This window comes from Palaemon carinicauda, chromosome 16 (assembly GCF_036898095.1).
Source record: "Palaemon carinicauda isolate YSFRI2023 chromosome 16, ASM3689809v2, whole genome shotgun sequence".
In the NCBI taxonomy this organism is placed as follows: domain Eukaryota; kingdom Metazoa; phylum Arthropoda; class Malacostraca; order Decapoda; family Palaemonidae; genus Palaemon; species Palaemon carinicauda.
Window position 1 is genome coordinate 124142416 of NC_090740.1, and position 16321 is coordinate 124158736.

Below are 16321 nucleotides of genomic sequence, written 5' to 3' on the forward strand. Positions count from 1 at the left end.
TTTACTGTAGTTTGCCCGAGGTTGAAAAGGAAAAAAAAAAATTAAGCTTCGAAATGTTCTTATATTTTGTAACATTAAATTCCAATCTCGATCACTGAATGATTTAACTCACCAATTGTAATATTGTGAATTGTTTCACTCAAATACAAGTGGGAGATTGAAAGGAAATCTTATTCAAGACATTTTTATCAATTTATTTTCTTTTCTTAATTTTTTCCATTGTCGTCAAAACAAATGTTAAAATATAAATAATGGAAAATTGAGTAATAAATAATACCAATTATAATCTCGGTGAACAAACATACTGTTAAACTGTAGATTTTATATAATTTTTAGTTCGAGCAATCTGTGCTACATTATTTTTGTATCCAGGAAAATCAACTAAAATCCAATAACATCCCGGAAACAGAATCATGCCTATGAATCATCATACAAAATAAGATGATTGACAAGATTTCATTTTGTGCTTCGTGAGAAACTGATTGGAAATGTCCCTGTCTATCAATCTGTGGGAAGGGGGCTCGAGATCTGGTCAAGCTCGATGGTTTCTTGTAGTGTTTGCAACTTCACCATCCTTGAGTGAGCTATGGGGGAACCTATAGGTCTACCTGTTGAGTTATCAACAGCCATGGCCTTGTTCTCCCTAGTCCTAGCCGGATGGCGAGGGGCTTTGGTGGCTGATCATTATGTATATATGACCAATCTCTATGGTATTATCCTGCTCCTTGCCTATGCCATTCATTAAAGACCTTTAAATAGCAACTGGAGTACACCGTAGGTGCTACTTCCGTGGACACCGAGAGGGTACAGGCCACGGTGCAGCCTGCAGCGGTGCTACGCTATTGCCCGTGAGTCTACAGCCCAAAACCTGCCCAGCAACTCCTTGCCTGGTACGCGGGTAACTGTCTGACGGTGAAGTCTGGCTATCAAGGTTACTAGGGTGAGACGACTGACTATATACTATTAACATTAAATAGTTATGTTTTTCTCATTTATCCGTTTTGAATTTGACGATACCAAGCTATAAACCAGACTCGTAAGCTGTGATTACAGCGTAAAAGCGATGTCTCGTTTCATAAATCAAATGATTATTTTTGTATCGCTTTTCTTTTATATAACTTCAGTCGCCTTTTGCGTGACTTTTATTAAAACAATATTATGTTCTTGGAAGAGCAAGTGATACTTCTGAACAACTAAATGTAACGGATGTAGAAGTAATGATTGCTTTAAACAATTTCCCTTCGAGTTGTTTATTATTAAGGATTGGGTCGTACTCTCCCATGATTTCGTGAACTTGCTAAATGCATCGTGTACTTATGTTGATATACTGTTCATAGAAAACATCTTTGAGATATCTCTTAATGTTCAATGGTAAAAGAGGACGTAAACTATTGTATATTGCCAAAATGCCTATTACTCTCCCACACTTGTGCATTTTTTTTGTCTTTTTATTACACAAGCGCGCGCACGCGCACTCTCTCTCTCTCTCTCTCTCTCTCTCTCTCTCTCTCTCTCTCTCTCTCTCTCTCTCTCTCTCTCTTATATATATATATATATATATATATATACTGTATATATATATATACATTTATATATATATATATATATATATATATATATATATATATATATGTGTGTGTGTGTGTATGTATGTATGTATGTGTGTTTGTGTACACACGCGGGCACACATAGATAGCATCATAATCAGCCATAACTAGTCCACTGCAGGACAAAGGTCTCAGACATGTCTTCTACTCCCGTCGGTTTATGGTCTTTCTATGATAGAATATACCCGTCATATTTCTTAGCTCCTCATTACATCGTATGTTTATATATATATATATATATATATATATATATATATATATATATATATATATATATATATATATATATATATATATATATATATAAACATACAATGAAAGATTCATATTGAATTTATTTCTTTTGTTTTAGTATTAGCAAATATCTTAACAAATGAGCAAATTCAGTGGTCATATGCACTGTTAAACTTGTTAAATTCATTTACAAAAGCAATATATAATTTTTTACTCTTCTTCATTCCAGTGCCATAACTTGTGCATTGGGGGACATCCTTAGCCAGCTGATAACCAAACAACCGAAGGTTAATTGGAAAAGCGCTTCCAGATATGCAGCTTTTGGGTAAGTAAAGATTAAAATTATTACTGGAACAGTAATGTATCTAGAAGTTTGATTCCAGCAGTGACTAAGTTGTGGAATGATCTTCCTAATCTGGTAGCTGAATCGGTAGAACTTCAAAAATTCAAAGTTGCAGCAAATGTATTTATAATGAATAGGCTGACATGAGTCTTTTTATAGTTTATATATGAAATATCTGTTTTCATGTTGTTATTGTTTTTTAAATATTTTATTTTGATTGTTCATTATTTCTTATATCGTTTATTTATTTCCTTATTTACTTTTCTCACTGGGCTATTTTTTCCCTGTTGGAGCATTTGGGCTTATAGCATCTTGCGTTTCCAACTAGGGTTGTAGCTTAGCTAGTAATAGTAATGATAATAATAATGATAATAATAATAATAATAATAATAATGATAATAATGATAATGATAATAATAATAATAACAGTAATAATGATAATAATAATAATGATAATAATAATAATAATAATAATAATGAGTAACGAACAATTTTGCTTTATCGAAGTAATAGAGAGGCTCGTTTTATAGTTTATGTATAATTGATTTATTTTAACGTTGTTACTGATCTTAAATTGTTTCTTGTTTTTATACATTACTTATACATATGGTAGTTTATTTTCTATTACCTTATTTCTTTGCCTCACTGGGCTACTTTCCCTATTGGAGGCCTTGGGATTGTAGCATTCCGCTTTCCAAACCAGGGTTGAAGCTTGGCTTATAATAATAATGATAATAATAATAATAATAATAATAATTTACCGGATACTAACACGAGTTAGCGCAAATTTTGTCCTAGAAATTTTATGCCTCATTGTAAGTTTTCTCAAATCAAGTCTTATCGTGGCTTTAATACTGTATCTTACATAACATTGAAGTAGTTTTATGGGTAGTCTTACCTGGCGATATATATATATATTTTTTTTTTTTTTGGCTTTCAATACATTGATTAACTATGCATTCCTGTATATTGGATTGCTAATGCTAATATTCGCATATATTTAGTACAACTGCTAAGCATGTCTGTATATTTTCCAGTTAAATCTATATATGTATAGAGCCTACACTTTATATATATATATATGTATGTATGTATATGTATATATATATATATATATATATATATATATAGTGTGTGTGTGTGCATATGTGTGTGCATGTGAATTGATACATTAGTACATATATATACAAATGCACCTACACATCAAGGTTTAGATATGCTTAAACCTTGCTACACATGCACATGTATATGCATACACACATTATATATATATATATATATATATATATATATATATATATATATATATATATACATACATATATATACACATACATAATCTTTAATTTAAATATTATATGTAAAAATACACATAATACATATACATTTCTAATGATATCTCTGTTGACGAATAGAAAGACGGATGACTGACACAAACTCTATTTTAATACAATTTACTGCAATTTCTCAGTTTTGTTGTCACTGGTCCCCTTGCTCATTACTTCTACAAACTGTTGGAGAAGTTGGTCCCTCCAACGTCCAGAGGAGCTTCCTTGAAGAGACTGCTCGTCGATAGATTGGGATTTGCGCCTTTTCTTCTTCTGCTTTCTCTGTATCTGTTGTCGAGGATGGAGGTAAGGAATTCTTTGTGGTGTTTGTACAGGTGCTTCGTCCAAGTGTGCATTCATTAAAGGGATTCTTTTTCCCATTGTGCATTCATAAAAGGGATTCTTTGTCCAATTGTGCGTTCATTAAAGGGATTCTTCGTTCAATTGAGCATTCATTAAAGGGATTCTTTGTCCAACTGTGCATTCATTAAAGGGATTCTTTGTCCAGTTGTGCATTCATTAAAGGGATTCTTTGTCCAATTGTGCATTCATTAAAGGGATTCTTTGTCCAATTGAGCATTCATTAAAGGGATTCTTTGTCCAATTGTGCATTCATTAAAGGGATTCTTTGTCCAACTGTGCATTCATTAAAGAGATCCTTTGTTCAACTGTGCATTCATTAAAGAGATCCTTTGTTCAACTGTGCATTCATTAAAGAGATCCTTTGTTCAACTGTGCATTGATTAAAGGGATTCTTTGTCCAACTGTGCATTCATTAAAGAGATCCTTTGTTCAACTGTGCATTCATTAAAGGGATTCTTTGTCCAACTGTGCATTCATTAAAGGGATTCTTTGTCCAGTTGTGCATTCATTAAAGGGATTCTTTGTCCAACTGTGCATTAATTAAAGAGATCCTTTGTTCAACTGTGCATTCATTAAAGGGATTCTTTGTCCAACTGTGCATTCATTAAAGGGATTCTTTGTCCAGTTGTGCATTCATTAAAGGGATTCTTTGTCCAATTGAGCATTCATTAAAGGGATTCTTTGTCCAATTGTGCATTCATTAAAGGGATTCTTTGTCCAACTGTGCATTCATTAAAGAGATCCTTTGTTCAACTGTGCATTCATTAAAGGGATTCTTTGTCCAACTGTGCATTCATTAAAGGGATTCTTTGTCCAACTGTGCATTCATTAAAGGGATTCTTTGTCCAGTTGTGCATTCATTAAAGGGATTCTTTGTCCAATTGTGCATTCATTAAAGGGATTCTTTGTCCAACTGTGCATTCATTAAAGGGATTCTTTGTCCAACTGTGCATTCATTAAAGGGATTCTTTGTCCAATTGTGCATTCTTTAAAGGGATTCTTTGTCCAGTTGTGCATTCATTAAAGGGATTCTTTGTCCGATTGTGCATTCATTAAAGGAATTCTTTGTCCAATTGAGCATTCATTAAAGGGATTCTTTGTCCAACTGTGCATTCATTAAAGGGATTCTTTGTCCAATTGAGCATTCATTAAAGGGATTCTTTGTCCAACTGTGCATTCATTAAAGGGATTCTTTGTCCAACTGTGCATTCATTAAAGGGATTCTTTATCCAACTGTGCATTCATTAAAGGGATTCTTTTTCCTATTGTGCATTCATAAAAGGGATTCCTTGTCCAATTGTGCATTCATTAATGGGATTCTTCATCCTATTGTGCATTCATTAATGGGATTCTTCATCCTATTGTGCATTCATTCAAGGGATTCCTTATCCAATTATAAATTCACTAAAAGGATTCTTTGTCCAATTGTGCATTCATTAAAGGTCTTCTTTGTCGAATTGTGCATTAATTAAAGTGATTCCTTGTCCAATTGTGCATTCATTAAAGGGATTCTTTATCGTATTGTACATTCATTACAGGGATTCTTTATCCAATTGTGCATTTATTAAAGGAATTCTTTGTCCAGTTGTGCATTCATTAAAGGGATTCTTTATCCAATTGTGCATTCATTAATGGGATTCTTTATCCTGTTGTGCATTCATTAAAGGGATTCTTTATCCAATTGTGCATTCATTAAAGGGATTCTTTATCCTGTTGTGCATTCATTAAAGGGATTCTTTATCCAATTGTGCGTTCTTAAAGGGATTCTTTGTCCAATTGTGCATTCATTAAAGGGATTCTTTATCCAATTTTGAATTTATTAAAGGGATTCTTTGTCCAATTGTGCATTCATTAAAGGGATTCTTTATCCTATTGTGCATTAATTCAAGGGATTCTTTATCCAATTGTGCATTTATTAAAGGAATTCTTTGTCCAGTTGTGCATTCATTAAAGGGATTCTTTATCCAACTGTGCATTTATTAATGGGATTCTTTATCCTGTTGTGCATTCATTAAAGGGATTTTTTTTTGTTAAACCGTGAAATTACTTTAAAGGTTGTTCATGAATGGCAAGGACAAGGGTTAGGACAATACCCTAGAGACTGATCACATACGTACATTTGATCAGTGCCCAAGCTCCCTCTCCTTGATGGAGAGGGCTAGGCAATGGCTGCTGGGACTCGGGAGTTAGACCTATAGGCTCCCCCCCCCCTCATCTCTAGCTCATAAGGGTAGCGAGGTTGCAAACACTATAAGAAACTATCGAGCGTGAGTGGGTCTTGAACTCCCATCCAACAGATTGCCAGGCAGGGACATTTCCAGTTGGCTAAAATAACAAGAGATAAATGTAGCAGTCCATCGTGTTCTATGATATGTCATAGCCAGATGAGCGTTGTGGTTAATTGCTGTGCAATATCTTTCAGATCCTCAAAAGTAGTTATTGGTAATTCGGCTTATAGTACAAGCCTGAAATTGCCATAAATTTTATTAAAAATCCAAGGATAGCAGTTCAATTACATCGCCTATTAATGAATATCTATAGATTTGTTGTAATGAAAAAAATAAGCCGTGAGTTTGCTCTAATTATCCTAAGTTTCCTCAGGCATATTGAGGAGTGAAGAAGTTGTCTCACAAAAACATTTATTTTATTTTCAGTTTCAGATTTGTCTATAATCTTTAATTTTCCTCCAATTAATTCCTCGATACTTCAGTAACTTCCTGGTTTGTTAAGTCCTTCATAGATGGAGACGAGTTATTACTAGAGAGAGAGAGAGAGAGAGAGAGAGAGAGAGAGAGAGAGAGAGAGAGAGAGAGAGAGAGAATGATAATGAGGATTTATATTTCAATAAAATTATTTTCTTCCTTATCAGCATTTAAATAACATTAAAGGAGAGAGAGAGAGAGAGAGAGAGAGAGAGAGAGAGAGAGAGAGAGAGAGAGATTCAAGGGTATTTCAAGATATGGCACTAAAATCAATCTCCTTTTAGTGCTAAAAAATTTAAGAAAAATTTGTCTTGATAATATTTGTTATCCCTTCTCTTATATTAATCCTTAGAATAACACAATAGATGTAATTGTCAATATTATTGCTCTACGTTAACTTCCCGTGAGACTTTGCAGTAATCTGCAATCAGCGGAAGTAAAGTAAAATGTTTTAAAATGGTGACTTCAAATCTGAGATTACCAGCTCATACCGGAAGTAAAGTATCCATTTCTGGGGATTTTATCAATTTACTGATACCTTCCTCTGTTTACCTTTTTTCCGATTGAATTTCTTTTCTTTTCATCCTTTTTTAGGTGTGATAAAATACACTGTTAAAATTTGCATTGAAAAGCGCTAAATGCCTGGCAACATATATTCCAGGATTTTTACCGTTTTAAAAACTGATATATTGACGTAAAGTGGTGATATTACGGTTATCAACACAATTTCTTCAGTATTCTCTGGTGAATAAGTTTTTTATGTCACTGAATACAGTCTCTTTTTCTTAGTCCTTATGGTACCCTATTGAAAACATCTCTGCCTGGTAATCTATTGGACTGGAGATGGAGACCCGTTCAAACTCGATACTCAATACTCAATCTTTTTTTAATGTGGCACATTTGCACTGACTCGCAGCGATGCCCTATTAGCTCGGAAACGTTTCCTGCTCTCTGATTGGTCAGAGTTATCTTGTCCAACCAATCAGCGATCAGGAAACTTTTCTGAGCTAAAAGGTCACCCTTGCGAGGCGGTGCAAATCTGCCTAACTTAAAAGAATTGACTATAGTGTCTGCAACCACACCATCCTTGAGAGCTAAGGATGGGGAGCCTGTAGGTCTACCCGTTAAGTTATCAGCACCCATTGTCTGGCCCTCCCTGGTCCTTGTTTCATGAAGAGTGGGCTAGGGCACTGATCATATGTAAAAGTATTCAATCTGTAGAACATTGTCCTGTCCCTTATACCTGCCATTCATGGGGATCCTTTAAACTTTAAACCTTTTGTCTGTCTTTTGCTATTCAGGTGAAGGTTTGGCAATATCTTGCTGTTGTCAATGCTGACTCATAATATTGGTTGATTTATGAATAGCCATTTGAGTACATATTCAGTAGTAACTCAGCAGATGTATGTATAGTATGCATTGCTTCATCTTGGGAATCTATAGGTGAAGTAAGATCACACACTGCTATCTCTTGATGCGTTCTTGTTTTTTATTTTTTTCACACCAGGTTTGTGTAAATATTTTTCATCAGCAGTCTCAAATGTTTCTTAAGTCTGAAGCATATGGCTGAAATGGTTCTTTAATAAAAAATTATTAGGTTCAAGTATTTTAGGGCGTTTAAATCTAAAGCTGCTTCTTATTTGGGCAGGTTAACCGGAAGTAAAAGCGCTTTTGAAAATTTAAATTTTACCTCAGTATAATGATTATGTACCATCTTGAGTATCTACAGCTGTCTGAAGTAGTGGCTGGTCTATTCCTTTTATTAATAAACATTGTAAAGTAGTGATTTCTTAAGCTCTTGTGCTTAGATAGCTGGATTTTTCCATTTATTCCTCAAAAATAACGTGACAAATTTCACCATCCACTATATTGATACTAAATAAATAGGTAATTTTGTTTCTCTGATGTGCAATTGTCATGAAGTTTCTGCTTATAAGACCATTACTTTCTTATCTATTACTTATAGAAAATACTACAGCTTTAAGAGAAGAATGTGTAGACGCTTTATATCTCTACATTCATCCTGTCTTCATGTCTTTCTGATGTGTAATTATCATGAAGTTTCTGTTTATAACACCATTACTTTCTTCTGTATAACTAAGATACTACAGCTACAAGTGAACAATGTGTAGTCGCTTTATATCTCTACATTCATCAGGTCTTCACGTCTTTCTGATGTGCAATTATCATGAAGTTTCTGCTTATAACATCATTACTTTCTTATCTATTACTTATACAAGATACTACGGCTATAAGAGAAGAATGTGTAGACGCTTTATATCTCTACATCCATTACACAAAATTTCAGATGTCATCTTTTTATTCGTCTGCTATAAATTTTTGAAATGTTTAAGGATATAACTGTACTTATTATTATTATCATTATTATTATTACTACTTGTCCTGAAGCACTGAAATAATTCAGAAATGGCATTTGATACCAATTCGCAATTTCAGGGGAAAAGTCATCGCACTTGTAAAAAGGAGGTACAGCTGAAATACTGGACGGCGCTTAAGATGAACTGGAAAGTCTGGACTCCAGTTCAGTACATCAATATTAATTATGTGCCGCAGGCGGTAAGGAAACTTACGATCAGTTGATATAGCAAATGGGTTGTGCCTGATATCTTGGTTTCCCTTTGGGTTTTGTCATAATTTTTTGTAATTATTATTCATGAAATTTATCTAATATAGTCATGACTTGCATTTAATCTTGGTTCCTTTTGAATTATTATTATTGTTATTATTATTATTATTATTATTATTATTATTATTATTATATTAATGATAATAATAGTAATAATAGTAATAATATTGTTATAATTGTTATTATTATTATTAACTTTATCATTATAATAATAATAATAAAGATGATGATAATAATGATAACAAAATAATAATAATAATGATAACATTAATAATAATAGTATCATTATTATTATTATTATTATTATTATTATTATTATTATTATTATTATAACAATAAAAATATTATTATTATTATCATCATCATCATCATCATCATCATCATTATTATAATAATAATAATAATAATAATACATACATACATATACCATGGCACTTCCCCCAATAATAATAATAATAATAATAATAATAATAATAATAATATTATTATTATTATTATTATTATTATTATTATTATTATTATTATCATCATTATCATCATCATCATCATCATTATTGCACCTCATTAATTTCCAGTCACAATAATGAAATGAATTAAACGGCGTTGGAAAATGTCAACGCAAAGCCTGGCCAATAGGGATAACTTCTCTTTGTATTTCCAGTATCGTGTTCTGTTCGCAAACTTCATTGCCATCTTTTGGATAATGTACATCGGCATGAAGAGGAGACAGGCAGCTGAAGCGGCAGCAGCGGCGGCAGCTGCAGCAGGCAAAGAGGAATAAGATGATAAAAGATTTAGAGCAGCCTTTTATTTGGAGGTTATGATTCAGAAAAAGAGGTAGCCTCTTACTTGGAGGTTGTGGTTTGAAGTAGTGTTGAGTAACTTTTTAGTTGGAGGTTGTAATTTAGGAAAAAAAATAGTAGTTTTTTTACTTGGAGGTTAGGATTTTGAAAATAATGTTGAGTAAATTTTTAGTTGGAGGTTGTTATTTTAAAATCTTAGTAGCCTCTTCCTTGGAGGTTGTGGTTTAAAAAATGTTGAGTAACTTTTTAGTTGGAGGTTGTTATTTTAGAGAATTTAGTAGTCTCTTACTTGGAGGTTGTGATTTAAAAAAAAGAAAGGTTGAGTAGGTTTTTAGTTGGAGGTTTTTATTTAAAAAAAATGGTAGCCTCTTACTTGGAGTTTATGATTTTAAGAATAATGCTGAGTAATTTTTTAGTTGGAGGTTGTAATTTAGAAAAAATAGTAACCTCTTACTTGGAGATTGTGATTTAAAAAAGAAATGTTGAGTAACTTTTTAGTTGGAGGCTGTGATGTAAACAACAAATTAGTAACCTCTTACATGGAGGTTGTGATTTAAAATAATGTTGATTAACTTTCTAGTTTGTAATTCGAAAAAAATTAGTCGCCTCTTACTTGGAGGTTAGAATTTAAAAAAAAAAAGAAATGTTGAGTAGCTTTTTATTTGGAGGTTGTTATTTTAAAATCTTAGTAGCCTCTTCCTTGGAGGTTGGGATTTAAAAAAGAAATGTTGAGTAGCTTTTTAGTTGGTGGTTGTTATTTTTGAAAATTCAGTAGCCTCTTACTTGGAGGTTATGATTTAAGAAAATGAGTTGCCTCTTACTTGGAGGTTGTGGTTTAAAAAATGTTGGAGTAGCTTTTTATTTGGAGGTTGTGATTTTAAAAGACAACATAGTTCCCTTCTCTGTGCCATAGTGAAGAGTCACGATGCTGACCTGTGGAGAAGTATATCGAAGGATAGAGGCAGAGGAGGCCTATAATATAACAATCTTTTTCTTCCACTATTATCTTTTATGCATATGGTCATCTTACTTTGCAATTCTTATCTACTACCATAGGATCGTCAACTTATCTTTGGATATTTTAAGCTGATCATACCTATCTGGTAATGGATTAGGGTATCTACGATTTTAGTCGTTGTTTTTAATACGTAATTTAGGGGCATATTTAAACTGAGGGTTATTTTATTTCCTAGTTTATCATTCTTTCAAAGAGACTTGGTGTCCTCAATGCAGCGCAAATATGTAGATTATATTTTTTTTTGCAATATAAGTAATCTTTACATTGAAATCATGTGACCTCGAATTATTCACGTCTGAGAGTGCCTCTTTCAGCTAGTGACTTGTACAAGGTGCTTTTAATCTAAGGAACTTAGAGATATCAAACGCTTTACTTGGTATGTTAAATTACTTAAAAGATTTATTTTGCAGGACCAAGAAAATAATCTATTTCAATCAATAGTTAATATTTTAATGTTTTAATCTTGTATATTTTTTGCAGTTGGTTCCAATAGGTTAAGTTTAAGATTCATAAATGTATTCAATAGTTAATATTTTAATTTGTTTTAATCTTGTATATTTTTTTTTTCTTTTGCAGTTGGTTCCAATAGGTTAAGTTTTAAGATTCATAAAAGTATTTTGTGGTCTGTGACTTTTTTTTTTTCATTTCCAAATTCTCTATATTTTCTTGTTTGGCTATACGGGAGGGGCTCCGAGTATATTGTATAGGCCTTATAATTAAAATGTTTTGTTGCTGACTGGATATTGAATTCTGCTGTCAGTGGCTGACGAAAATATCTGAAACAAGGAATGCTCCTACTTTCCCTTGGATTATGGATAAGTACTTAAAGTCTGAATCCAAATACTGTATCCTACTTTGAGTTTGGATTTCAGGAATGCATTCTAGTCCTATTAGTGGAAGTGTGTCTTGGGTTAGCGTTATCTTGCTTGACAGAACACTCAGACACACTATTCTATCTGTTTGTCTTATCTCCTTTCCTCACTGGGCTACTTTTCCCGTTGGAGTCCTTGGGCTTATAGTATCCTGCTTTTCCAATTAGGGTTGTAGCCTATTATTATTATTATTATTATTATTATTATTATTATTATTATTATTATTAATAGCTAAACTTCAAGCCTAGTCGCAAAAGTAGGATACTATAAGCCCAAGGACTCCAACGGGGAAAAGATAGTCCAGCGACGAAAGGAAATAAGGAAAGGAATAAGTAATGAACATTTAAAATAAAATATTCTAGGAACAGTAGTAACATTAGAATATATCTTTCATACATAAACTACAAAAACTTAAAAAAAGAATAAGACGAAGAGAACTGTACCCAAGGCAGTGGAAGAACATGGTACAGAGGCTATGGCACTACACAAGACTAAAGAACAATGGTTTGATTTTGGAATAACTACTGTATTTAATTTCCCGTTCTATTAAGTGGCCAAAGTTCTCTATGCAGAAACTCTAATCTTTTGTAAAGTTAATAACGGTATTTTTTTATCTAGTGAATCCCTATTCGTTATCTGAAGTGAAGATTCTTCTAATATAGCATATTATAGCATCCTGCTTTTCCAACTAGGGTTGTAGCTCGGCAAGTAATAATAATAATAATGATAATAATAATAATAATATGGTATCAAGATGTTTCTGAACATTTTCTGGATTATTAAAGATATTTGTCTTCATTATTTATTTGATAAGTACAAAAATTTCTTTATATTCTTCGATTTCTAAAAGAGACGTAGAAAAAATCTAAATCTAAAACCGTTAAAAACATAACTGATGAAAGAGAGAGAGAGAGAGAGAGAGAGAGAGAGAGAGAGAGAGAGAGAGAGAGAGAGGAGGGGGGGGGGGGGTTGGTTTAGGAGCACCGACCAACAAACGGGCAAGGCAGACATTCAAAACGTAGATGAGATGAAGTACAGTTAGAAAAAGAGGAAACTGAATGAAAATCTCTCAGTTGTACTATGAAGGAAAGTTCGAAAAGCTGTATAACAAGATGAAAGACAGAATTAACGAAAGAGGGTGAATGGTTAAGAAGATGGGCACAGCTAAAGGGAGAAGAACCACTGTAAATACCCTTCAGTAAAGCCTTTAGTGAATCGTATGAGATCCAATGACGTCACCAGGTCCCATGACGTCACTGAGTCCCATGAAGTCACTAGCCACCATACTGTTTTTATCGTCTGTGAACAAAACTGAATAAGATGCATTTTGCCTTTATTTATGACTTATTGACTTGCTTGGCCACTTGGGATGTATTCAAAGGAATAATTTGTAAATATCTACAGAAGGCACAACACGGTTAGGTGCCATTAGGACGAAAGTTTTAAACCCTGTTTGATTTTTAATGATATTGTATTACTGTGAATGGTAGATTTTGTCAAATCCCGCAAATTGATGAATTTTCCCCAATGAGCTGACTCTTATGGATGGATAAGTACTGGAGTATTTTTGTATAGAATGTCAAAAGTTACAAAGTAAATGCGCTTGAATTTGGCAACAAAAGGAATATATTGTATGAGAGCGATTTTATTTTTATTATTATTATTATTATTATTATTATTATTATTATTAACTAAGCTACAACCGTAGTTGTAAAAGCAAGATGCTATAAGCCCTTAGGGCTCCAACAGGAAAAAATAGCCCAGTGATGAAAGAAATAAGGAAATAGATAAACAATATGAGAAATAATGAATAATAAAAATAAAATATATTAAGACCAGTAACTACATCCAAACTGATATTTCATATATAAATAAAAAGACTCATGTCAGCCTGTTCAACATGAAAACATTCGCTGCAGCATTGAACTTTTGAAGTTCTGCCGATTCAACTACCCGATTAGGAAAATCCTTCCACAATTTGATCACAGCTGGGATAAAACTTCTAGAATACTGTGTATTATTGATCCGATGTGGTAACGTCCCTGACTGGTGAACGCCAGACTTGGGTTCGAGTCCCGCTCAAACTCGTAAGTTTCTTTGGTCGCTGCAACCTCACCATCCTTGTGAGCTATGGATGGAGAGTTTGGGGTCTATTGTCCTATCTGCTAAGTTATCAGCAGTCATTGCCTGACCCTCCTTGGTCCTAGCTTGGGTGGAGAGGGGCCTTGAGCTGATCATATGTATATATGGTCAGTCTTGCGTGATAGGGCAATGTCACTGTCCCTTGCCTTTGCCATTTATGAGAGGCCTTTAAACTGAACAGCTGCACAGGGAAGACAAATCTTCACTTATTAATTTTTGTAGAGATGACCTCCTTCAATTAGTCAACCTGATCTCTCAAATTTCATTTATATTCTTTTTGCTTGTATTACTGCAGGAAACCTTAATGCCATTATTATTATTATTATTATTATTATTATTATTATTATTATTATTATTATTATTATTATTATTATTACCAAACTTTCAACTGGGCTCCACAAGACACTAGAGGAGCTAAAAGACCCATGCCTACATGGCTGAGGTCTATAAAACAACAAGTAGGAGATGATGAATGGAGAAGTATTGAGTTAAAAGCCCAAGATAGAGACGACTGGCGAAATCTAACCGAGGCTCTTTGCGTCAATAGGCGTAGATGATGATTATTATTATTATTATTATTATTATTATTATTATTATTATTATTATTATCTAACCTATAACCTTAATTTGAAAAGCATGATGCTATAAGCCCAAGGGCTCCAAAAGGGAAAAATAGCCCAGTGAGGAAAATAAATAAGAAAATAAATAAGAACTTGAAGAGTTTCATTAAAAAAGAAATGAGTTTCTGGATTATAGATTTTCTTTAGTTTTGAGATTCCTTTTAGCACTCCCGTTCTTTAATATGACTCAAAAATTGTCAGTAATTGAAAATTCACTTTTTTTTTTTATATTCACAAAATGTAGTAGTTAAAATGTGGAGCAATGTAGGAAATAGTCGTTTTATTTATACACACGAACTGTTTATTCGTAAAACATTTATATCCATAAAGGGAAAATAAACTATTCGCAAGTCTTGTTAGAAGCACCATTGCCTTTGGCTGTGTTTCTTAATTTGCTCAAACAGAAGAAACCTGACTTCCTGGAAAGAGATAAAAAAATCTGACTTCCAGGAAAGAGATAGGGCTGATATTTAAAGTATACACTGTTAAAAACCCGTAATTTCAATAGATAATAATCCGTATAAAATATACTGTTCTCAGCCGTAATCCAGTAAATTACTGGCGACTATAAGTTTTACCCTACTTTGTTATATCTTTTACGGGTGACCGTAATATCAAGCCTTGTTAATATATCCGTTTTTAAAACGTTAAATGCCTGGCAACATTTTTTCCAGGAGTTTTACCGTAATTTTACGGCAAATTTTTAACAGTGTAGGTTACTAGAATTAGAACAAAGGACAGAAAAAAGGGGTGGAGGAATGGTGGGAGATGTGATAATAAAAAACAAAAACATAAAAACAATATGGCTGAAAAACCCTTTAGGTGACATTTCCTATTGTACATGCAGTGTTAACATCTCGGCAATATTGCGACGACTGTCTAGTACCCTCGACAGTGAGGCATTTGTTAACTGAAAGATGTAGATATCTGTTCGAGGCTCGAGGTGATGATGGCAGGTTCATCCTTGCCAAGATTCTTGGACATGATGTGTATTACCATGCCAGCGGTATTTTTAGCTTTACTATAGAATAAGGTCTTCTGAAAGCTATTTAACTTTTAGAACGACATCTTTGCTGTTATGGTTTTAATTGAATATTCTTTTATTCCTTATTTACTTCTTTTGCTTTGTCTCTTTACACGTCTTTTAATGCTTTCTTTACTTCTACTGTTACTTTTGGTACCGGCTTAGGCAAGAAAAAGACTTTCAGACACATATCTTGAAGATTTGATATAAATTATGAAATTATGGCAGGGAGGAAGGATTATTTATAGAGAGGCAACACAAAGGCCTAATAAATTATATCGGCGTCAATCACCTTAGATGTCAGGATGCCAGAAAACCTCAAATCAATCAATCAATCAATCAGCTAGGAAATATACAGATGTCTATAAATAACAATTCCTTACGTGATCCTGTACACACTTTTTCACTGGTGCATACAACCTCCATTACTTTCACTGCACATCCTTGGAGGTTTTGTTACATAATGATTCCGGAATCTTGGCTGTCCACTGATGCTGCGTAGCTCAAACCAGTTTTTTTGATTACGGACTTTACCACTTTTCATTGGTTGGCAGAAGTAAAAAATCGTAACGTTCAAAGAATCAGAGATTTTGACCTTTATAATGTACAGGAAATATA

The 16321-nt window shown here is 33.2% G+C and overlaps 1 protein-coding gene across 1 annotated transcript in view; it reads left to right on the forward strand.

Annotated features, from left to right (window-relative positions):
- LOC137655850 (peroxisomal membrane protein 2) overlaps positions 1 to 11624 on the forward strand; it is a 21197-nt gene extending 9573 nt beyond the window's left edge. The window contains exons 3-7 of the mRNA XM_068390029.1: positions 2071 to 2166; positions 3656 to 3818; positions 9035 to 9154; positions 9886 to 10120; positions 10284 to 11624. Of these exons, the coding sequence (XP_068246130.1) occupies positions 2071 to 2166; positions 3656 to 3818; positions 9035 to 9154; positions 9886 to 10005 (499 nt within the window). The 3' untranslated portion in view covers positions 10006 to 10120; positions 10284 to 11624. The remainder of the gene's footprint in view (positions 1 to 2070; positions 2167 to 3655; positions 3819 to 9034; positions 9155 to 9885; positions 10121 to 10283) is intronic.
- Positions 11625 to 16321: the final 4697 nt, after the last annotated feature.